This window comes from Perca flavescens, chromosome 14, assembly GCF_004354835.1.
Source record: "Perca flavescens isolate YP-PL-M2 chromosome 14, PFLA_1.0, whole genome shotgun sequence".
NCBI lineage: Eukaryota > Metazoa > Chordata > Actinopteri > Perciformes > Percidae > Perca > Perca flavescens.
Genome location: NC_041344.1, coordinates 27,738,371 through 27,762,959, shown reverse-complemented (window position 1 = coordinate 27,762,959; position 24,589 = coordinate 27,738,371). Strand labels below are relative to the sequence as shown.

The 24,589-nt window shown below is 41.0% G+C and overlaps 1 protein-coding gene across 1 annotated transcript in view; it reads left to right on the top strand.

Moving 5' to 3' along the window:
- Positions 1 to 21,658, top strand: part of col22a1 (collagen, type XXII, alpha 1) — an 84,926-nt gene extending 63,268 nt beyond the window's left edge. The window contains 22 exon segments of the mRNA XM_028598273.1: positions 908 to 943; positions 1,041 to 1,127; positions 1,129 to 1,155; positions 1,934 to 1,987; positions 2,493 to 2,546; positions 2,699 to 2,752; positions 4,206 to 4,259; positions 4,435 to 4,488; positions 4,606 to 4,659; positions 5,193 to 5,246; positions 5,333 to 5,377; positions 7,351 to 7,404; positions 9,312 to 9,365; positions 9,540 to 9,593; positions 14,229 to 14,300; positions 14,397 to 14,432; positions 14,889 to 14,933; positions 16,756 to 16,935; positions 17,398 to 17,464; positions 17,569 to 17,751; positions 20,854 to 20,931; positions 21,026 to 21,658. Coding sequence (XP_028454074.1) covers positions 908 to 943; positions 1,041 to 1,127; positions 1,129 to 1,155; positions 1,934 to 1,987; positions 2,493 to 2,546; positions 2,699 to 2,752; positions 4,206 to 4,259; positions 4,435 to 4,488; positions 4,606 to 4,659; positions 5,193 to 5,246; positions 5,333 to 5,377; positions 7,351 to 7,404; positions 9,312 to 9,365; positions 9,540 to 9,593; positions 14,229 to 14,300; positions 14,397 to 14,432; positions 14,889 to 14,933; positions 16,756 to 16,935; positions 17,398 to 17,464; positions 17,569 to 17,751; positions 20,854 to 20,931; positions 21,026 to 21,219 — 1,590 coding nt within the window. The 3' untranslated portion in view covers positions 21,220 to 21,658.
- The last annotated feature ends 2,931 nt before the right edge of the window (positions 21,659 to 24,589 follow it).

The window sequence follows — 24,589 nt, the reverse complement described above, 5'->3', positions numbered from 1 at the left end:
AGCCTATGATTCACTTTATATTCAATATGTCCTCTGAATAGTGTATAAAAGAATGAAAAGTCACGTTACTATATAGTATGCTAAGGATTCAATTAGATATTGTGTCTGTAATTGTTTCCAATAAAAATGTACGGGATTTTATAATCCATATGTTTCAAGGCCGTTTTCTCTACATATTTTTTGTTTTCATACTCTGAGCCAGAAATCTCCATTTCAGTAGCACTCACTCACATAGACCACACTTTCTACTTTCATTCCTATCTATGTTCTGAAGGTTTCTACAGAGGAGTTTATCATTCAAAGGCTGTTCTATTTCATCCTCACTGACCGCCAGAGGCAGTGCTTGATGGCAGACGACCTGCCATCTAGTGTTAAGCCCTGCCGCTGGTGGTCATCCAGCATTCATAGAACCGTAGTTACATTCGTAACCTTCGATTTATACAACATTTTAATCCCAACCACGTGGCAAAAATTGCATTTTTAGGGCTGTTGAGTTGACAGTATTTTCCTAAGATATGGAGTGATATGGCTTTATCCAATGTTCGGATTTCTGTTCTGCCAATGAGCTCATATTTAATTAGAAAATGCCTCATTTTCTATATTTAAACATGCAATTTCAGAAAACTTGCAATACTAAAAAACACTTGTCTTAATGTAGGTAAATCAATTGGTGAAGTTTCATGGTGATACCTATCAATTAGAAATGTGACCCTATTCACCTGTAGTGTCTTGTCAACATATATAATACATACTATATATTACCGTTTTGGTCCAAAGTATGTAGACCCATGCCTTTCTGATGAATAGTTCTACTTAAGGGAAATCTTAACCTTGCGAGGCCTCCGAGGAGCCCTGATGATGCGTTTCCCTGATTGATTAACTCTTTCATTCCCCGTTTCTCTCTCAGGGGAAGGCAGCAGACCTCTCCGACCTAAATCTGAAGGTAAGGAGCATTTCCACCAGTCTTTAACCAGGAAAAAAGACTATTTGCATCCTGAGAGCGATCACTTCATCACAAACACGTCTCTGGCATCTTACAGGACGTGTGCTCGGACTGCCCTGCAGGGCCAGCTGGACCGCCCGGTCTCCCAGGAGTCCCAGGGGACAAAGGACACCAGGGACCTCCGGGGAAAAAACGGTCAAGATGGTTACCAAGTAGGACACAGTCATTCACATTCAACCATTGCCTCACAAGACTGTGACTGCCAGTGGTGGAATGTAACTAAGTACATTTACTCCAGTTACCATACTTAAGTACAAATTTGGGGCACTTGTACTTTAATCAAGTCTTTTCTTTTCATGCCACTTTCTACTTCTACTTCGCTACATTTCCGAGAGAAATATTGTACTTTTTACTCCGCTACATTCATCTGTTACAGCTTTAGTTACTTTAAAAATACAAGTACAAATACTGTTGTACACAAAACACATGTAGTTTATAAAATACAACATTTTATTATAAATTAAACTACCCAACAATATAACAGGTCTACAAGTCCAGCTAAAATGATTAGACCATTAAACACTTAGTTGGTTGACAGAACAGTTTGGATTGTTTCCAGTTTCTAAAATGTGAGTATTTTTCTGCATTGGGTACTTTTACTTTTAAAGTACATTTCTCTGATGGTACTTACATATTTTCTACTTAAGTAACCTTTTTAATGCAGGATTTTACTTGTAACAGAGTATTTTTTTTACAGTGTGGTATTACTACTTTTACCTAAATAAAGGATCTGAATACTTCTTCCACCACTGGTGACCGCTCATCTTTAAAGGAGAATTATAAAGTACGGTACTCGCTGAACGTTTGTCGTCATCAGTCACAGTCGGTGTGATGGATGCAGAGGCTGTGTCTGCCTCATTAGCTAGGGCCTTCTCTGAGGGGCCCACAGGGGCCCGGACAGAGCCTGATGCTCTGCTGTTGTCATTACAGGGCCCGCCGGGAGCAGCCGGAGCTCAAGGGCCCCCTGGAGCTGACGGCGGAAAGGCAAGTTTCGACACTAACTGCACCATTATGGCTCCCAAAGGGCCGACCGCTAATTAGCTTTTATTTTAACCTCACAAGGTTAAGGTAATACACTGTTAGGAGAGTACATAGAAATATGGGCTTATTATACTGTGTTCATATGGGAATAAGGAATTAGAAATAAGGAATTTTCTGTAATGATTTTTCACTGGTGTTTTTCCGTATTTAAATTTTTTGGATTAACAGAAATGTCCATTTAAAGGTACAAAGGATGTACTGTAAATCTACAGAATTTTTTGTTTTTTTGGATTAACAGAAATGTCCGTAAACTTAATGGTAATGGTAACTTTCTGCCAGGACATTATCCGTTTTTACAGATTATTTTCTTACAGTGTAGGGTGAAAACAAAATCATCCTCCTTCTTTGTAATACTTGAGATTTATATTTCCTTTGAGAAATAATGACCCAGATTGATGCTTTCCGCTTGAAATGTCACATTTTATATTGTCTGACACTTTGACCACAGGGTGTAAAAGGTGATCGAGGACCCGCTGGAGGCCCTGGAGAGAAAGGAGACAAGGTATATTTGTCATTTGTGACTCACAAGTCCCAAGCTTATCTGTCGCTTCCCCTCCTTTCCCTCTGTGTTTAAAAAAAAAAAAAAAAAAAACAACCTTCATTACAATATTGTCTATTATGAATCATTTTAATCATTTGCTTCTGCATTACCAGGGTCACCCGGGACCCTCTGGTCATCCAGGTACCCCTGGCTTAATGGGTACACCTGTAAGTTATTTATTTAATCTGCCTGTTTTAATGAACCATTCATACATATAGCTACGGAAAGTCAAGCACTGCAATTTGTATGTATTTAATGTATTTCTTGCTGTATGAACCACATTGACTGCTGCTGTGGACCATGTAAGAAGGAGGTCGGGGGGGGTGGGTCATAAAACACAGCGCTTTCAAACCAGGGAGCGCAGTTCTCTTCCTGGGGAAAAGAAAAGACTTCCAGCCGGGAAACGGCGGTGTTAGTTCCTTGGGAATGTTTTAACCCAGCCATGTTTTATTTCTAATCTTAACTATTCATTTTGGTTCCTAAACGTAACTGTCGTCGCTGCTAAACTTAACTAGCAACGGCCCCTAAAAGGACAGTTATCTCGCGGTGCTCTGTAGCCGGCTCACAGTAACCTTTTGTTGGCTAAACTCAAATGGCTACGGCCCCTCAAAGGACCGTCACCTCGGGGTGCACTGTAGCAGACTGCGAGAAACCATTTTGTCAGCTAAACTCAACTACCAACTGCCACTGAAAGGACCAAAATCTCGCGGTGCTCTGTAACCGGCTCACCGTAACCTTTTTTGTTGGCTAAACTCAACTACCAACTGCCACTGAAAGGACCGAAATCTCGCGGTGCTCTGTAGCCGGCTCGCAGTAACCTTTTTGTCGGCTAAACTCAACTACCAACTGACACTGAAAGGACCGAAATCTCACGGTGCTCTGTAACCGGCTCACAGTAACCTTTTTGTCGGCTAAACTCAACTACCAACGGTCCCTGAAAGAACCGTGACCTCAGGGTGCACTGCAGCCGGCTCGCAGTAACCTCTTTTCGGCTAAACTCAACTACAAACTGCCGCTGAAAGGACCGTTATCTCGCAGTGGTCAGTAGTCGGCTCACAGTAACCTCTTGTCGGCTAAACTCAGCTAGCAACTGTGATACGAGCCACAGCTCGCGGCGATCTGTAGCAGGCGTCACTTGACCAGCTATCACCTAATTTCAAAGCATATAATACGAATCGTGTGTAAAAACTTCCGTACGTTTTTGTACCAATCCATTCAAGACAATGCGTTGTTCTTTCTCACTATATGGACCTGAAATGGTCTAAATACTTAAAGGTCCCGCGGCATGAACATTTCACTTTATGAGGTTTTTTAACATTAATATGCATTCCCCCAGCCTGCCTATGGTCCCCCAGTGGTGACAGGTGTAAACCGAGCCCTGGGTATCCTGCTCTGCCTTAGAGAAAATGAAAGCTCAGATGGGCCGATCTGGAATATTCCCCTTATGAGGTCACTGTTTTAATGGAACACTAAGTCCTATATAAAAACATCCAAAGAGCACCATGTCATGGGACCTTTAACCTTTTTTCTAAACGTTGCTTATTTGTTGGGATTTTGTCTCCCACTCTGCGCTTTTCTATTTCTATTAACCTCCACTGACACTGTGTCCTTCCTCTTCAGGGTAACGATGGACAGCCTGGTTCCGTCGGCCCCCCAGGGCCCCCTGGAGAAAAGGTCAGCACTCCATGTACTTTTTTTCCGCCCCAGAAAACGTATTACCCATGTGCCATTATCGTACAAACCTCTCCCCTCTGACATGTAGGTCAGCCAGTGTGTGTGGTAAAAGTGGCCATTAATCATTTCTTTGTCTTTGGTGAATTATATTTGTTTGTTTGTTTGTTTTTACCAGGGCAAAGAGGGTCTCAAAGGAATCCAGGGACCACCGGGTCTTCCTGGCTTGATCGTAAGAGAAAATGATTAGATGTACAGCATTGTGAATACACACACACACACACACACACGGTCCCTGCACTGTGGTGTAAACAGTCTGAGTTGTAAATGCGCTTTCATTGATCTGCAGGGCCAGCCCGGCAAAATGGGAAAAGATGGCAGACCGGGTGAAACAGGAGAACCTGTAAGTAGATGGTGGTCAGTGATCCAACGAATATATAATAGGGATGTAACGATACATTCAACGCACGATTAGATACAATTCACGATTTTTAGTTCACGATGCAATCTTCTCCCGACTTTTTTAATAGAGTGAGCTGCAGACAAATGACTGAAAAATATACTTTTATTCATATAACAAACAGTGTCGTCTTATCAAATGTGCAACTCCAATTCTATTTTATCTTAAACACCGAAAATTAAATAAAACATTAACAATTAGACTTTTAAAACAAATCCCATATAAACAAATAACTAAATGAATAGAAAAAAAAGTCTTTAAATAAATAAACTGAGAAGACGTAGTGACGTCTGAAGTACAAACAAGTTACATCACAACCGGAAACGAAAACTTGCGCCTGTTAAATTTGGAACCGATGATCGGATTGGAAACCAAAATTGGATTTGTAGTGTTTGAAACTGTTCCAAGTTGGAACCGATTCTCCATGCCCAACCCTAGTGGCCAGACAATGTAACTATTTCAGTTTTTTATTTCAGGGCAAGCAAGGTGAACCTGGACCAGCAGGAAACCAGGGGCTCAGGGGACCTCAGGTAAGTGACAGCCAGTAAACCGATCGGATGAAGCAAAGTGCAAATTGCTGTGACTGATTGACTGATCTGTTCTTCTTCCTATACAGGGCTTTAAGGGCCACAGAGGAGAATCTGGAGCTCCAGGACCTAAGGTCAGTGTGTTACTTTTTGTGTTTTTATGTATTTCAACAGGTCGGTTTGCATTTAAGAGCACAACACACAAACAATGCCATTTTTTATTTTCGTGCCACAATGAGCTTCAGCATCAGCCCCTAAAGATTACGTTCCCATACAATAAAACTGCGTTCTCGATTACGTTTCAAGGGAAACGTATTCATCCCTGAAGCCATCTTTGGCCATATTGTCTTCATCAAATGAAGACAATAAAACTGAATAAAAAAACAAGACAAGGAGACAGCCCATCAGACCGTGACAATAACACATTTGGAAGAACATTTTCTGTACGTATCAAAGCTAAGGCATCTTTACATTTAACTGCAGTTAAAGACCACAAAGGTGTATAAAACGGTTAAGAACATTAGATTACGCATTTAAAAATCTAAGCTCCTCTGCTCAACAGCCAGAACTGGAATTATTCATGGCGGTTCAGGGCAGTGGTAGAATGTAACTAAGTAAATTTACTCAAGTAATGTAGTTAAGTACAAATTTGAGGTACTTGTACTTTACTTGAGTCTTTTCTTTTCATGGCACTTTCTATTTCTGCTACATTTCAATGAAAATTTTACTTTTTACTCCACTACATTAATCTGACAGCTTTAGTTACTTTACAAATTAGGATTTTTGCACACAAAACACACAGAGTTGATAAAATACGATGTTTTATTATAATTTAAACTACCCAACAATATACATGCCTACAAGTCCAGCTGAAATGATTAGACAATTAAACACTTAGTTGGTTGACGGAACCGTTTGGATCGTTTATTAAAATGTGAGGATTTTTCTGCATTGAGTACTTTTAGTTTTAATACTTGAAGTACATTCCCCTGTTGATATGCACATACTTTTACTGAAGTAACATTTCAATGCAGGACTTATTTGTAACAGAGAATTTTTTTACGGTGTGGTATAAGTACTCTTACTTCAGTAAAGGATCAGAATACTTCTTCCACCGCTGGTTCAGGGAATTTCCACTCAGTGTTTGGCATGCTGCTCTGAGATGTCAAGATATGTCTGACCCCCCACGCCCCCCCTCCTCACAGAAAGAACCACCGAACCTGCTGCTTTGTCTCCCACACACGCACACCAGCAGCAAAGGTTTCTGCCACGGTGCCGTGACCAATAGCATGGCTCGTTACCGACGGCTCTGACTGAGCCACGGCGCAGCGGGCAGCCTCTCAGCCCTGCAGGCTGCGCCGCCACGCAGACGGCAGACGACCTATTAGAGGAGCCGTGAAGTGTTTCCATAGACGCACTGAAAATTACCCCTCCGCTGCTCATAATTGCTGCCACTAAATGTCAGTCGCATGGATGTGATAATCTCTATATTCAAGAAATTGAAAGTTTACTTTATTCAATTAGAAGTACAGTACAGCCCAGTACCTCAGTACAATGTAGAAGTGTTATATGGATCCTTATGACTAACTCGGTGGATCTCAAGTGTGCTTTTACTGTTCTGTGGATTGTCGACGCAGTAGTTTTCTAGTCATTTATTGTCATGTGCACAACAATTACAGAGAAGCCATCTTTGGCCATGAAAATCTACCTGCAACAATACTCATTAAAATGGTGATCCTACGTAAGTGTTAACGTCACAGACTTAGGTCCGTAACAAAGTCTGTTAATCTAAAAGAGTGACCATTGACGTTTGGTTTCACACAGGACACCAACCCCGGTCTCCTAAGTGACAGTCCTCTGTTTCTTTGACCCGTCCACCACACCAACCTTCATCCGTTAGAGTTTTGCGCTCTTATATGTTGTCACCTTACTTACTGCATGGCTCCCATTATAATTACTATGGCCACTAAAGGCTGCTTCCTAACAAATGTAAATATGGGTCGTTATAAACTGCTCAATCGACCTATATGGCCGTTTTCTTGGGTGAGGACGGTATGCTTACATTAGCCTTGAGGTTTCTATTATTTTTGTCTTCTGTGCCAAACAGGGAGAAGATGGAAAGCCTGGATCAGCTGGGCATGATGGGAAACCTGGGAAGGAGGTATGTTCAACCTTGTACATTTGAATCTCTCTCTCTCTCTCTCTCTCTCTCTCTCTCTCTCTCTCTCTCTCTCTCTCTCTCTCTTTCTCTCTTTCTCTCTCTCTCTTTCTCTCTCTCTCTCTCTCTCTCTCAATTCAGTTCAATCCAAAGGTGCTTTATTGGCATGAAAGTTTCAATAACAATGTTGCCAAAGCATAGAAATACAATTTAGACAAACATTTGGACAGAACACTACAGTATGCAGTACGTACGTTTGGGCATATTGGGCAGCAAGATGTTTCCTTCTCCCAGAATGTTTAAATTTGAAAGGACGTTCAGTTCTTTGAAATCTGGGATTACGGAGTTAAATTTGTTGAAAACAAATGTTTTTTTTCTTTGAATGCTGTACATTGTAGGATAAAGTGCACCTCCGTCTCAACCTCACCTGTCAAACAGTGACCACATTTGTTCCGCTTTCTTTTGGTGGCCATGACTTTTTGTGTGTCCATTTCAACTGCCAGTTTGTGGTCACTGAGTCTATACCTGTTCTCTGCTTTCTATTTCTGACAGTAGAGAGATATTCTGCTAATTCATAATCTCTTTTAAGGGTTAGATATCATTCTAGTCTACATTGGCTACTACTTTCTCTCTCTCTCTCTCTCTCTCTCTCTCTCTCTCTCTCTCTCTCTCTCTCTCTCTCTCTCTCTCTCTCTCTCTTTCTCTGCTTTTTAATCAATCCAGCAAATAAATAACCGAGGACAAAGGGGGATACTTAGATTTTCGGTTCTCTGGACTGTGGTGGTAGGGCAGTAAGAGGACACTTAGCTCTAGATTAGAGATCTTAATCCATTAGAGAGAGCTAAATCAGACAATCCACCTGAAACAAAAGGGGAGCATAAATAGGATGTTGACGAGTGAGGGGGACGTGTCTCCCCCATCCCCAGTGGAAATTACACTTGTAAATTTTGCTGGTTTTGCAATTTTTTCGACATGCATACAAATCCAAATTGTGACCACCAGAAGGTATCTTCAATCTGCAGTTCAGTCAATATCAACGCGCGCACACACACACACACACACACACACACACACACACACACACACACACACACACACACACACACACACACACACACACAAAAAGCTGCGATAAAGTGACTTACAGAATACAGAGAAATGCCTACCTTAGCTTTCCCTTATGCATTTCCTGTATAAAAGTAATATACAGGCTCCTACAGCAAATATTTGTCTTCCCTATAAAAATCCTATATGTCATTCTTTCTTATGCAGCATCCCCTCCTGGTTTAGTCACCCAGTCCACGAGAATAATCATTATTACTGCCTGGAACCAATCCTCCATTGATTGAGGGAATGCAGAGAAAACTCCGGAGATTAAAAAAGGTTTTGGACACAATGCAAAATTTCCCCCCAGCCGACCACAGCACCTTTTAATCTTCTCTATATAATACTAAAGCTCCATTAGCCGCATGGTATCATTTAAAAAAACGTATCAGCTTTATATCTTTTGACATTATACGGGAGTTGTGTGCAATTTATCTTCTCCAGGTGACAAACTCAAATCCCTCTCACGTACACATTTAAAGGCCGCAGCACCTTTATTCCCAGATTTGTCTCGTAGCAGGATGTAACGCTTCACTTTAGACTCATCCTGTTTGCCTGTGAGGTTTGGAGACACAATGTTCTCACAGCACGTCTCCTAAAGTAAGAATATTTTACACCTGCACACTAAAAGCGGATTTCAGATTTAACTCACTACTACGTTAGAGGCTGTATTCCAATGACGATTAAAGTGGTCAAGCTTGCAGTTTTCCTCAGCATGCCCTAAAGATGAGATATGATTTAAGTTCCTTTGTTTTCAGCATGTAAAAGACCTAATATAACAGCTTATTTTTGTTCTGTTTTGGCAGGGCCCTATGGGACCTCCAGGCAGAGAAGGACTTAGTGGACCAAGTGGAGATTTGGTGAGTTCACTTGCGGGGGGGCTGTCTGACGTAGACAGAAGACAGGCGCAGCACAGTGTCAAGCAGACAGACAGATAGATATGGACACAAAGTGGGACTCTAGTCATTTCTCTTGCTATCCTTCCCCATCAATTTTCTCAACCTGTCTTCTTTTTTTCCCCTTTTGCATCCCAGGGCAAGCCAGGTGAACCGGGCCCGTCGGGAAAAGCGGGTCTCCCTGGATCCCCGGTGAGTTATCTGTTCCTACTTTAGCTTAGTTAACTTGTTTCACAGAACATAAGAAACAAATTACATTGACGAAATACAAAAAATGCATGTGAGGCTGTGGTAGAAACCTGTAGCGGCTTATATAAAAACCACAACCAAAGTACTAACGTAGATGTACAAAATCAAAAATGCATTTTAAGTGTTAGCGTGCCAAATAAAGCAAATTAGGAAAAAGTAGCACTTTCAGGGACCGTGTGTGGGATGTAAGTTAAGCGAGAGGAGGCTGGGAAGTATTTCTTGAAGAGATGAGCTGTCAGATTATGATGGAAGATTGGAGAACATTGTTGTATTTGTTAGCTGGGTGGGAACATCACTTCCCCCTTAGTCTATATCCATAACGTTCCACTTCCGTGATTGGTCCTTTTATATAGACCACTAAGGTCTATATAAAAGCATCCAAAGAGCACCATGTAATGGGAGCTTTACTGCCGCCCAAGATGATTGTTATTGGTTTGAAGAAATGCAAATAAACCAGAACATGTTTTTCTCCCACCCCGGAATGCTGTGTGGACTAGCCAGACCTTCCTCCACAGCACTGTGGAATGCGATGGTCTGGCAATGCGAGACTATAGTAAATATAACTGGCAGTTGCAATCTCGGAACCCATCTGCTATCGGTCTAATGAAGGATTTTAAAAAAGCGAACATCAACATTTCAACTTTAGGGCAAAATTATCTCTTCACATATTGCTCTAGAACAAGTTTTGGGCATCACTCCATAGAAAGCTGAGTTTGTTCTGAACATTTTAAAATAAAATACATGGGAATCAGGTTATATGCAAATACCCTTAAAAAGGGAATTTAAGAAGATATGTAAAAATGGAGAAAATGCCCTTAGACCTCCAGTAGGTTAAAATTGCATAATCGTGGAGAAAATATGTTTCCCTCTAAATGTAGTCTCGCATTCCCAGACCTTCCTCCACCGCGCTATGGAGGAGAGTCTGTTTTATTGGCATTTCTTTAACCCAATCACAATCATCTTGGGCGGCACTAAGAGCTGGATGGAGCAACGGTGCCTCTGCAAAACAGCCTATGGAAGGAACTTGTTTTGGTGGAACGTGTGTACGTTCAAAAGTAGTTTTAGCCATGCAACAGAAAACTCTGATTGGACAGATAGTCTAGCTACAGTAGCTGTCTGGATTTACCCTGCAGAGATCTGAGGAACAGTTAACCATAGTCCTCATAAATCCACCAGAGTTTAGAGTGCCAACACAAAGAAAGGTTAACTGACATTCGGCCGAAAAATTAAGTACATTTGGCTGAATTTCCGGCGGCACCGGAGAAATCCTGGAAATGAAACATCGTTGATATACAATAGGCTACTCAAAATGTAACTGAGAATGCAGTTTAGTTGTATGAAAACTTCATTTTGTAGGAGATAGGGTTGACCACAGGTAACCTATCATTTCAAAGAGCCCTCCCAGTCCTCCTAAAGCTTTTGGAGCCCTTGTACAGTACACAATGTACTCTCAGTGTGCTGAGCACACAGATGAGGTTAATTAAAGCCAGCGAGGGTTCAGTGATTATAGAGTTTACAGGGCGACACTGGTGCTGGGCCTGGAGATGAAGAGGAGGCAGTGGTCTTCATCACATGTATGTCAGGAAAAATAAAATGTAGTAGACAGAAATGGCAGTGATGGAATGTAACTAAGCTCATGTACTCCAGTACTCTACTTAAGTACAAATGTTGAGGTGCTTGTACTTTACTCAAGTCTTTTCTTTTTACACCACTTTCTACTTCTACTCCACTACATTTCAGAGAGAAATATTGTACTTTTTACTTTACTACATTCATCTGACAGCTTTAGCTACTAGTTACTTTACACATTAAGATTTTTGTACACCTGTGCGATGTTTTAATATAAATGATTACCCAACAATATAACTAATGATTAGACCATTAAACACACAGCTGTTTGGATTGTTTCCAGTTTCTAAAATGTGAGGATTTTTCTGCATTGAGTACTTTTACTTTTAATACTTCAAGTACATTTTTCTGATGATGCTTACATACTTTTACTTAAGTAACAGTTTCAATGCAGGATATTTATTTGTAACAGTATTTTTACAGTGTGGCATTAGTACTTTTACTTAAAGGTCCCATGACATGGTGCTCTTTGGATGCTTTATAGATGCTATATAGACCTTAGTGGTCCCCTAATATTGTATCTGAAGTCTCTTTTATATAGACCTTAGTGGTCCCCTAATACTGTATCTGAAGTCTCTTTTGTACAGACCTTAGTGGTCCCCTAATACTGTATCTGAAGTCTCTTTTATATAGACCTTAGTGGTCCCCTAATACTGTATCTGAAGTCTCTTTTATATAGGCCTTAGTGGTCCCCTAATACTGTATCTGAAGTCTCTTTTATATAGACCTTAGTGGTCCCCTAATACTGTATCTGAAGTCTCTTTTATATAGACCTTAGTGGTCCCCTAATACTGTATCTGAAGTTTCTTTTGTACAGACCTTAGTGGTCCCCTAATACTGTATCTGAAGTCTCTTTTATATAGATCTTAGTGGTCCCCTAATACTGTATCTGAAGTCTCTTTTATATAGACCTCAGTGGTCCCCTAATACTGTATCTGAAGTCTCTTTTATATAGGCCTTAGTGGTCCCCTAATACTGTATCTGAAGTCTCTATAGCTATTGAGGAGGAGAGGGGGGGCAAGGTGGAGGGTGGGGGTGTGGCCTTGACCAATTGCCACTTTGCTCGTTTGAAAGCCATGATGTCTCTTTCTCATGGGTGGGCCAAATTCTCTGGGTGGGCAAAGCAGAGAAAAGGGAGGTAACCTTGCTCCTTATGACATCATAAGGAGAAGATTCCAGATCGGCCCATCTGAGCTTTCATTTTCTCAAAGGCAGAGCAGGATACCCAGGGCTCGGTTTACACCTATCACCATTTCTAGCCACTGGGGGTCCATAGGCAGGCTGGGGGAACACATATTAATGTTAAAAAACCTCATAAAGTGAAATTTTCATGCCACGGGACATTTTAAGTAAAGGATCTGAGTACTTCTTCCACCTGCTGAGAGATAGTGAGACCTGGGGGTGAGGAGAATTTCTAATCTGACGTCTTCCTATCATTCGCACACAAAACGTGTGAAATGGAATGAAGCGGCACACCTGTCCGTGGGCTGGTTTTCTTGGTAGGAGCCCTAGCTGTTGCTTAGTGGAGGGCAGACGATAACGCAGCCCGCTTTCAGAGAGGAGCGGGTGGTATCAGTCAGCAGAGGCAGCAGATTGTTCAGGAATATAGCCTGGAGGAGGGAGGCGAGCAGGAGCCAGATGCACAGAGGTCGGGGGAGGAGATGGAGAGGGATTTCAGTGCAGGGGGGGAAAGTATTTAGAGGCAGGATCAGATTGTTTCCATAAATGCTATCAGACGGCCAAATTTGCCACACACAGAGACAGAGAGAGAAGAGGCAGAAGAGAGAGAGTGTATCTATTCAAGAATATGAATGACTTTCTTTTTGTTTTTGATGATGGGGTTCAAATAAGCTACAGTTCTTTTCTGACTGTTTTTTCTTTTGTTTAATAATTTCACAAAGAACAACATATAAGTTGTTACATGAACAAATGAAAATCGCCCAGGATAAAAACACAAAGTCCGAAAGGCTTATTTCAATTGCGGTCGTCTAGCCCAATGCAATTGGTATCAAGTTACATGGTTCAAATGTTCATATTATCATGGTCATGGTTAAAAAAACATGTTATTTTGTATATTTTGTTGGCAGCTAGACGTACACAAATCCACATTAGCATCGTAAGTGGCAGTAGAAAGCAATTTAATGCAGAAAATGAAGCAAAAATGTTATCAAGATGGCCACATTTGCCACACTGAGAGAGAGAGCGAGCACGGCACACTGAGGGGAAAGAAGCAGAAGAGAGAGTGTCTATTCAAGAACATGAAGTGGAAAGGACTGGTAAATATGGAGAAAATCTGAATATTGCGATATTCTTGACCAAATACCCCAGGGTCCATACTGCTGCGATATTGTAGGGATGACAATTTGTGCTCTCACAAAATATGTTCACAATGAGATTTTAGATCAATAATCATCAACCATGTGGATACAGTGACTAAGTGGGTTAAAGGCAAATAATAGAACAGCTAAGAACAGAAAAAAATGGCTTCACTTTACTGTAATGCAGCCTTTAAAAACAGGAAGAAGACAACATTTACCATTATTACGATATCCAAAATCTAAGAGATACCTCATATCGTGATATGAGGTATCTAGTCTCATATCACGATATCGATATAATAAGTTGAAATGAAAATATTCTCTCAATTCTGCAAGCATTAATGAATTCCTTCCCTTTGTGGTTGCCGATAGCCATAACTAGTCGCCATGCCCACATGCCCCCCTGTCAATATCAATTTTAATCTCTTCAAGCTTGCATCTCCCCCCCCCCGCAAAATGGGCGCAGGAGATTTGTATCCAGGGCACTCCTGCATGTTGATAAGAAGCACAGCTAATGTTAATCTGGCTGAATCCTCAGTAATGAGCAAGTTTTTTTTTTTTTTTATAGAATACAAGTACAGTAGGCCATGTGTGTGCCATGTGATGATGGGATGCCTCTGTTATCATACAGGGTCTTAGAGGAGACAAGGGAGAGGCCGGCAACCCAGGATTACCAGGCTTTAGTGGGCCTAAAGGCCCCTCGGTGAGTGCTACATTTGACTTATTTTTCCAAAGATTAATTGCAGCTCGCACATATGTCCAGCTGTTGGGTAATGTTAACTTTTATCTTGGTTTCCAGGGTCCACCCGGTCCAATTGGCCCAGAAGGAAAGCAGGTACGGGCACTTTATAAGACCATTGATGACGAATATTGTGATTTTATGCAGACAGATTTGTAGGTTATAGGTTGTATGTGTGCCAAAACGTGCACTTCCAGATTCAGGAACAGTTTCTTTTTCCACAAGCAATTTGCACTTTGTATCCACTTATGCTGCTATGCACCTGGACTTTATGTTATAATATGCAATGTGAGTAAATTATTTTACTAAATTATTTCCCTATTTTACTATTTACTCTAGTTTTAATATTTTTACCATCTTCAAATTCTCTTATCCACGTTCTTAGTTTAATGTATGTGTGTGTGTGTGTGTGTGTGTGTGTGTGTGTGTGTGTTTTTAAGTTTGCACCACAGAGTAGCACTTTTAAGTTTATTGTATGTACTTACCGTGACAATAAAAACAATTCTGATTCTGATTGACTTGCTCACATCCACTGTTTTGTGTTTTTTGTAGGGGATGCCTGGCAGAGTTGGTGATCGTGGCCTCAAAGGAGATAAGGTGTGTAGTAGAGACGCAAACGGCGCTTAAAGTGGGATCTAGCAGGTGGTTAAACACTCATTCTACCACTGCACCAAATTCCATTCTTAAATTGAACGCTTTAAAGTTTCTTTCAATATTTAGCAGTTACTTTTGGAAATCCACATGAAACACATCGGCATTCATTTGACCCACTACCAGGCACTTAAAGAACACTCGCCTGTTTTCATTAAAACAAAATTATGATTATAACTGGTGTGGTAACTGCATGCCAAATTAATCAGAACACACAAGGCCAAATTGCCTTGCACCCGGCGCAGTGCAAAGCCCGATGCAAGTCTCTTTGCTAGTTTAAGTCCGACGCAGTTGTTAATTTCCCGTCCATCACCCACGTCGTTTAAATAACAAATGCACCTGCACCCATCTGTGCGCCCATGGACGTGCTGGTCTTACAGGGAGGTGTGTTCAGGTGAATTCTTGGCGTATTGCTATCTTGAGGCAGCGGGAAGTGATCGCGCCATTGACCAACAAAAACCTGGTCTAAAGTCAGTAACTCAGCTTTTCGTTGTTATTTTAACAGCACATTAGTAAAATGCGCCTAGGCTTATGCACAGCGCGCACACACTATGCTTGTTACACACACACAGGGAAGCGCAGCACCACACAAACATGCAAAAGATTACAACTAAAAATATTACGGTGCAAATCCGCCATCATAATAGCAATGCGGCGAGGTCCAAACGCGTCTGGCTTTTAAAGGGAACGGGAGATGACACTCTGATTGGTTTATTGCACGTTACGCCCAAAACACACCTATGAAATAATGAAGACACTAAGTCGACCATTTAGGACCATGCGCCCGGCACACGGACCCTTTCTTCCGCCCGTCAAACTAGCAACAGTGGATTTGGACATGCGCTTCACGCCATGCGCATGGTTAATGGGTAAAATAGGGCCCGAGGATTACATTCACTTCTAGCTAACTTCACGGAGAACAAAGGGGGCAAAATGGCATAAAGAGCTTTTCAGATGTTTGTCAATCACCTTCTCAATTATTACACAGACACCTCAGGGCAACTTTACATTCATCTGGCCCTCCGTCCAGAAAACCAAGCAATGGGTTTAATTCAGCCATTACTTTGGACTGACTTTCTTTTGTTTTTGATGGTGGGGTTCAACCAAGCTAGTTATTTTCTTATTTGTTTTTCTTCATTTGATGATTTGAAAAGGAACCACATATAACACTGCACAGCAGTTGTTACATAGGCCGACATTAAAAAAAATCCCAGAGGATAAAAACACAAGAAAAAACCAAAGGCTTGTGGCTTGGTTGGCCCAGTTGGTAGAGTGGGCACACATATACATAGAGGTATGTGCCTCGACGCAGAAGGTCCAGGGTTCGAGTCCGACTTGGGACGATTTCCTCCGTGTCTTCCCCCTCTCTCTCTCTCCCTCCCCTTTCTCACCTAGCTGTCATTTCCATTAAAGACGGAAATGCCCCAAAATAAATCTTAAAAAAAAAAATCCAAAGGCTTCTTTCTGTTGTGGTCCTCTAGCCCATTGCAATTGGTATTTAGGTACATGGTTAAATATGATCTTAATATATAATGATAAAATAATAATATTATCATCATTAAAATATTATTATTGTCATTTGGTATATTGTCTTGGCAGCTAAATGTACACAAATATGAATTAGGGGTATTATTGGCAGTAGAAAGTAATTTAATGCAAAAAATGAAGCAATCACGTCAACTATTAATATTTTACAGAGAAATAAAAAAAAACTGTTATTTTGAAGGTGCTTCACGTCTGAATGTACAATTGCTGTCATCTAATCCAGGGAGACTCAGGTGTGAAGGGAGATAAAGGAATTTCAGGAGATCCAGGTATGCCTGGAAACCCTGGCCCCCCCGGGAGAAAGGGCCACACAGGGATGATGGGCATGTCGGGACCACCAGGGGATATAGGACCTCCCGGGCCACAAGGAGTCTCAGGAAACCCCGGTATCCCAGGCCAAAGGGTGAGTCATAGCCCTGAAAGTAGGGCTGGGCAATATGACATCGATATATGAGGCTAGATTTCCTCTTTAGGATATCGTAATAGTAATATTGTGATTTGTTGTCTTTTCCTGGTTTTAAAGGCTGCATTACAGTAAAGTGATGTCATTTTCTGAACTCACCAGACTGTTGTAACTGTTCTATTATTTGCCTTTACCCACTTAGTCATTATATTCATGGTACTGATGACTATTTATTAACAATCTCATTGTGTAAATGTTGTGTGAAAGCACCAATAGTCAACCCATATTGCCGCAATATCGACATTGATGTATTTGGTCAAAAATATCGTGATGTTTGATTTCCTCCATGTCGCCCAGCTCTACCTGAAATCTTTAACGTTGATGTCACAGAAATATATACGCAGATGATTTAGATTCAGGCATTAATAACTGAGTGAATGAGGAACATCTCTGTTTTCTCAGGGAGAGTCGGTATCACTGGAGCAGATGAGACGGCTCATCCAGGAGGAGCTGGCAAAGCAATTAGACGGTGAGGAGGCCATTTTTTTATGTTATGGTCTTTCCTGTCAGCCTCATTGAGATAACTTTAACAGAGTTACATGAGATTGAATTCACTTTATCTTTTGTGTCCAGCCAAAATGGCTTACCTCATGGCTCAGATCCAGCCAGCCCATGTGAAGAGTACAGCGGGACGTCCAGGACCTCCAGGCCCTCCAGGTAAGGACGGCAATTCCGGACGACCTGGCCCCCCTGGAGAGCCTGGTATGCCTGGACAGAATGGGGGAGAAGGACCCAGGGGACCCATGGGCCCTAAAGGTAAGACATAGACTGTGTGTGTGTGTGTGTGTGTGTGTGTGTGTGTGTGTGTGTGTCTGTGCTTTTTAAGGATTTTGTTCCTTCACTATTTCTGCACTGCTTAGTTTTACATCTTTTCAAATCACTTTCTGGATTGGCAGTGAGAAATATAATTCACTGCAGTACAGGCCGACCTGAAACAATGTACATCAGCTAGTAGAGAAGGGAAAGAAAATTTGTGCCCAAATTGTAATCATAAATTGGAAAGTAATCTCTAATTTTTAAAAAGACATCTGGGGGACGTTTTAAAGGACTAGTTGAATATTCCTTTATTGGGATCCCCATTAGCTGCTAACGATGTAGCGGCTACTCTTCCTGGGCTCCACATAAAATAATCACAATATGTACATACAAATTCCAAACATACAATTTTACATACATTTAAAAGAAGACATATAGTGCAAGTAAAAGAATATCACTTTGTGTACATGTTTCGTAAATTATTGTCAAATAGAATAACATCACATTCCGACAATTATATTAAATGGTGTCTAGTTAGTGTTTGCGTTTTCTAAGTAGTCTTATAAAGTTATAAAGTTATCTTTAATGTGACTATTATCTTTAATGTGACTATTATTTGCCACTGTTCATCACACCCCCAACCGGCCCTGTCAGACACCGCCTACCAAGAGTCTGGGTCTGCCGAGGTTTCTTCCTAAAAGGGAGTTTTTCCTTGCCACTGCTAATGCTTGCTCTTGAGGGAATTACTGTAATTGTTGGAGTTTTGGAATTTATAGAGTGTGGTCTAGACTTACTCTATCTGTAAAGTGTCTTGAGATAACTCTGTTATGATTTGATACTATAAATAAAATTGAATTGAATTATAAAGCTGGCCTTACTTGTGTGCCTCCACTGTGATAGTTGGTAAGCTATTCCACATTGAGATGGCTCTGAACATTACAGACCCGCACACTGCGTCAGTCCGGGGTTTCATAGGAATAATGGCGTTTTGGAAAAAAATCTTTTTATTTGCTTTCGTGCGGAGAGCTGGATGAGAAAATTGATACCATTCTCACGTCTGTACATACATGTGAGGAGACCGTTAGCTTAGCTTAGCACAAAGGATGGAAACGGGGGGGGAACCGGTAGCCTAAAGGCCTCTTTACAGTCGTTGTTCCCGACCTGTCGCGCGCCTATGTGATGTCAAAATTATGTAGATCTCGCTGGCGCACCAGGACTACTCTATTTTTTTAAGCGGTGCACGACAAAGCAGAAACAGGAAGCATGGACGAGTTCGAGGGCAACCGGATGCCAGGACTCTCAGGCTACGTTCAGACTGCAGGCAAAAGTGGCCCAAATCAGATTTTTTTGGGGTCAAGTGACCAGGTCAGGCTTCTTCAGAAGTAGTGTGAACACTCAAATCTAGCCTAGATCAGATTCAGGCCACTTCCATACGTGGTGAACACATTATATTGGTTTTGTTGTTTCCTGAAATTCTGTCGTGACTGTGAGGTTGCCAGGCAACCAGCAGAGAGTCCAGGAAGTGGTCTGGGACATAACTCCCTGTAAAACCACAATGTGTTGTTTTTACACTCTGAGGTTTTTGTACAGATTAAACAAACCAACCATCTTTGTAATGCATCAAACCATTCTATAAAAAATAAATGGTATTCACCATTCAAATGATTTAAAGCTACGGATATTATAAAACATCAGAGTTTACAGGCTGTGTAGCACTGGTAGATGTGAATGACTTTTTCATCCTGAGATAGTGGAGAAAAGCTGTGCAGAGACTGCTATAAAGTTTAAACACAGATAGGGACATGTCAGATATTCCCAGCAGTCCATCCTTGTGTCTTCTATTTCAACCTATAGTAAACGTTTTTTCAAATGTGTTGATTAGGGCTGTAAAAATGAACGTGATTATAACAAGTTAATGCAAATTACTTTTAACGCCAGCGCAATTAGTCTCTCTTTGCCAGACCTTCCTCCACAACGCGGAGGAGGAGGGTCTGGCTAGTCCACGCAGCATTCCGGGATGGAAGAAAAACTTGCTCTGATTTACTGGCATTTACTTTAAACCAATCACAATCGCCTCTGCAAAATAGCCTTGGGAAGGAACTTGTTTTGGTGGAACATGTGTACGTTCAAATGTTGTTATAGTTGTGCAACAGAAAACTCCGATTGGACAGATAGTCTAGCTAGCTGTCTGGATTTACCCTGCAGAGATCTGAGGAGCAGTTAACCATAGTCCTCAGAAATCCACCAGAGTTTCAAATTACAACACAAAGAAAGGGGAAGGTAACGGACATCCGGCCGAAAAGAGTGACATGCGGTGGAGTTTCCGGCGGCAACGGAGCAATCTCGGAAGTGCAACGTCGGGGATATTGACTAATGCGCAGTTAACGTACCCTTGTTCTGTGATTTGGGCCTTGGTTGCTCCTTAGTTTGCGAAATCAGGAAGCGTTGCAGCAGTAACGTTGGACGGCTAGCAGAAACCACAAAGCGCTCCATGATAACATTAAGGGTATCACCAACTCCCGCCGTCTGGAACGCCATGGCGTTCTGAGTAACAGGCTTTATTACTTACATTTTGAACTAAAGCAATGATAACGAAAAAGCAGCTCAAGACCCAAAAGTAGGGTTGGGTATCGTTTGGGTTTTTTCCGATACTGGTGCTAAATTGCTACTTTTAAAACGGTGCCGGTGCCTGAACTGAAATATATATAATATATTTATTATATACCAACATTTTCGTTCTTATTCGGTCTCGTTAGTACCGTTTACGTCTGAACCAGTGCCCTACTGGCACCGCGTTTCGGTACCTAACCCTACCCAAAACTCACTTGAAAAAAACAGAAATGGATAAAGAAAAGGGTATTTTGAATGGCAAGTTGAGTTTCAAAGCCCTTCCAGATGGTTCTCTCAACAAGACTATTTGCATGTACTGTCGATTGATGTCCATTTAGAATGGATAAAATAATGTGCGATTAATCGCGGGTTAACTGTGGACAATCATGCGATTAACATTTGAATCGATTCTTGATCGAGGCCTAGTGTTGATCAATAAATATAACCGCTTCAGGAATCAAAGTGACTCTTTTGTTTCCCCGTTCCTACCAGGTGAGAAAGGAACAAGAGGAGAAAAGGGAGAACCTGGTATCGGCGAAAGAGGAGAGCAAGGACCCTCTGGCCCGATAGGTAACATCTAGTCTCTTACTTATACTGCATCCATTCCCATTGAGTTGGTTTCACCTAATCCGGAGCCCCCGATTGTTCCTCTTCCTACTTATAGGTCCGGCTGGTCTGCCCGGTTACGGTAAAGACGGGAGCCCGGGACAAGCCGGAGCCCAGGGAGAGCCAGGAAACCCCGGCCCCCACGGTCAGCCCGGACCTCCAGGCCCTACTGGCCAATGTGACCCCACCCAGTGTGCCTACTACGCCAGCCTGGCACAGAGACCCCACACCAAAAATGTCAAGGGGACTTAAGACCCTCGAAAGCGACACACAAAGAGCTTGGAAGTCCAGCTGTATTTATGAACTTGGTCTGAATCAAGAACTTTTGTAACTTTGTCAAGATAACCTCAGTTATGGAGGGCTGAAGCAATATGTGCTGCCGGTCAGATAATTTGTTATGTTTGGGTTTTTTTGGTAAGAAGCTTGGGATGGATGGGGGATTAAGCACCGAAGGGAATCTTTTTCAGATCATACATTGGGTAAAGAGGGCAGCTAAACGTTTTTTTTTCCTCACTCGCATGCTTCCTGTAAAACATATATAGGGAGTTAAGAGGGATGATGCAACTCCTATCACTCCACCATTTTGCATCAATTAGCATTCACAGCCCACACAGTCCTACGTCAAGCAAGAGATGTCAGTTACTGCTCACTGAATGGATCTTTTGCTGAGAGTCTAATGGTAATTACTCAGTCAGGGGGAATTATCTGTTTTATGGGGGGACTTTTGTGTAGGAGAGTGTTAATGAGTTATTGTGTAGAGTAATGAACGACAGCTTGTATTCACTTCATGCCTCCGCGCTGGTAAAATTACTTTGCGGAAAGAAAAAAAAATCAGATTTTCTGATTTATTTAGACGGAAACAAAACAAGATTTTTATTCTGGGAATAAACTGGAGGCAGCAGATATTACCTTTCTGTCACAACTCATAAATTAGATCCTTTTCTTGGCAAAGGGGTTTCAAGCCTGTTGGAGAGAAAGAAAACAAACACCCGTAAGGCTTTCATTCTAATACTCCTTTTTTTCATTCTAATAATAATCTTATTTGCCAAAAAGAATGCAACACAGAAAACACACTATAAATCATTTTGTATCATTTAAAGGTGGATATCTAATTTTGAAATGAAAGTTATTTGAATTTGCTTAATAAATCTGTCCAAAATAGTACATGACATGTATGTATAGTTCCTACATGCCGTGTATTGATTTGTTCCAAGCTCGTACAAAGCTGAGTCTAAGAAGACAGAAGTTGAGACAGGAAGAAATGTCACTGTTAGATTTGTGCTTTCATGTTTAATGAAGTTGCTCTGCTCATTCTCTTTATTTTTTTTTTTTTTGGCGGGGGGGGGGTATGCATAGGCTTAAGACTGCTTTGAGGAGGTGGTATAATTGCAGCCTTTGTTCACCTTTCTTGAAAAACTGCTTGTTTCACAGCACTTTCTCTAAATGTGTCACATCCTTTCTGTTCGGTTGAGGCTTATTAAGTGCCTACGCTGTGGCAGGGTCCGGGCAGCTCAAACCCTCCTCTGAAAACACACAGCTTTTCTTATTTGTCCCCTGGAACCTCAAAATTGGAGAGTTGCTTCCCTGCATCCTGATGACCAAACCATTGTGCTAACCATTTGATAGATGTTTCGCCTTAGGTCCCTCATGGACTATTTACACCTCTTCCCAACATCAGACCAGCTGGTCATCTTGAACTTTTCTAAAAGTCTAAAGGTATCACATTTGTCTTCCTTTACAAAACACGAAGAAACACATAAAGACACATGAGAGCAAAAAGGGCGGGGGGGGGGGGGCAATTTTCAAGCACAGGATATAGAAATTTATGAGAGCTTGCAAAGACAAAGAGTATGAGCTATAGGTCAAAGCTGATCACTATATGGGCCAGTCATACTTATCATCTCTTGCTCTGCTTACCTAGTAGAAGGCCATTCATGAAGAATGTAAAGGGGCTATGACACAACTCAGTTTAGAAATGTTGGTAAAGCAGAGTTTTTTTTTAGTTTGACCGATCGCTCTCGGCTGCTCGGGAGGCACGAGTCCTTTCATTTCTCGCGTTAAAGCAACGCTGCGTCATTTTACGAAAGAAGAAATAACACATTTTTCGTCTTACAAATCAAAAGTTGAATTCATAGGCCCCTAAAATGCACCCTCGCTAAATTCGGTACACTCAGGGGTTTTGTTGCTACAGCCCTACTTGGTCTGGTAAGACCATTAGCTTATGGTGGCTAATATTAGCTAATTTTAGCACAAGGTTGAATTTAAACATGTGTCATTGTCCTACAATGTTTACCTTTTGCCACATGTGGACAGTGGCCTCTGTTTGTCAAAAGTTCCATATAGTAACAATGTCACACAGGCTTTCTTAAAACTACAGTTAGGGGGTGTAATTTTTGAAAATATGCAAATGTTTGTAGATTCAGTACATTATGCCTCCTTTCTTCAACGTTCAATTTACACTAGGTTCAGAATCAAATGTGGTCCTAATATATATAAATGTGTGATTGGAATAAAAGACCTGCTCTGCCAATGATGTCATACTGTTTAATATTAGCTGCTTCTTTGTCAGTGGTGTATTATTGAACAATCAAACAGTATCAGTATTGCCCTTTCTTGGTTTTGTAAATGCTTGTTACAGGTAATAATTGTGTTAATAAAATGTGTTATAGGGTGGGATGATAGGTTGCTGCACACAGCTTAAATTTTTTTCAATGCATTTAAGCAAAGCATCTTTCACTATTCAAATTAGCTGTTTGGGATAATTGGTTATACTGGTTATACTGATAAATTATTCACTATTTGAACCAACACAAGTGTGTTTTAACGTGTTGACTAAAATCTATTAACCCGTTTTCCCCCCTTTTTTCCCGATGAATTGGTGCTAAGATATTTTATATTAGTAGCATATTGTAAGTATTGGAAAGACATGTACTGTACTGTATAATAAAGACTGGAAAGGATTCATTTTATAATACATGCGTTGCTTTGTTTTTTGAATAGGCAATGTTTGTCTCACATTATTTGAAAGATCCTGTTCAGTTCCAACACTATACATTAAAATTAAAATCAGATTTTGCTCATTTTCTGTCATATAAGTGTTGGATTTTCATATAAAATGTGGTCATATCTTCAAATAATGCAGTAAAAATTATGTAAAAGTAATCCCTGTGAGCAAAAACCTTTTGATTGTAGACCTATCTGAACCCTGGGCTTCTTTAGGCTCAAAATTTCATAATTGCATTACTACCATCCTACAATTAGCTACCTGCTAACATCAGGGAAACTGATGAAACATGTTATTTGGTGTCAAAAAGAGTCATAGTATAGTATGTCGAAAAAAGTCATAGTATAGTATGTCGAAAAAAGTTATTAAAAAGCCATCATATAGTATGGCAAAAAAGTGATAAAAAAGCCATCATATAGTATGTCAAAAAAGTGATAAAAAGCCATAATATAGTATGTCGAAAACCTGATAAGAAAAGCCAAGTTGAAAAAAGTGATAAAAAGCCATAGTATAGTATGTTGAAAAAAATGGATAAAAAAGCCACCATATAGTATGTCAAAAAAGTGATATAAATCCATATAGTATGTCGGAAACCTGATAAAAAAAGCCAAGTCGAAA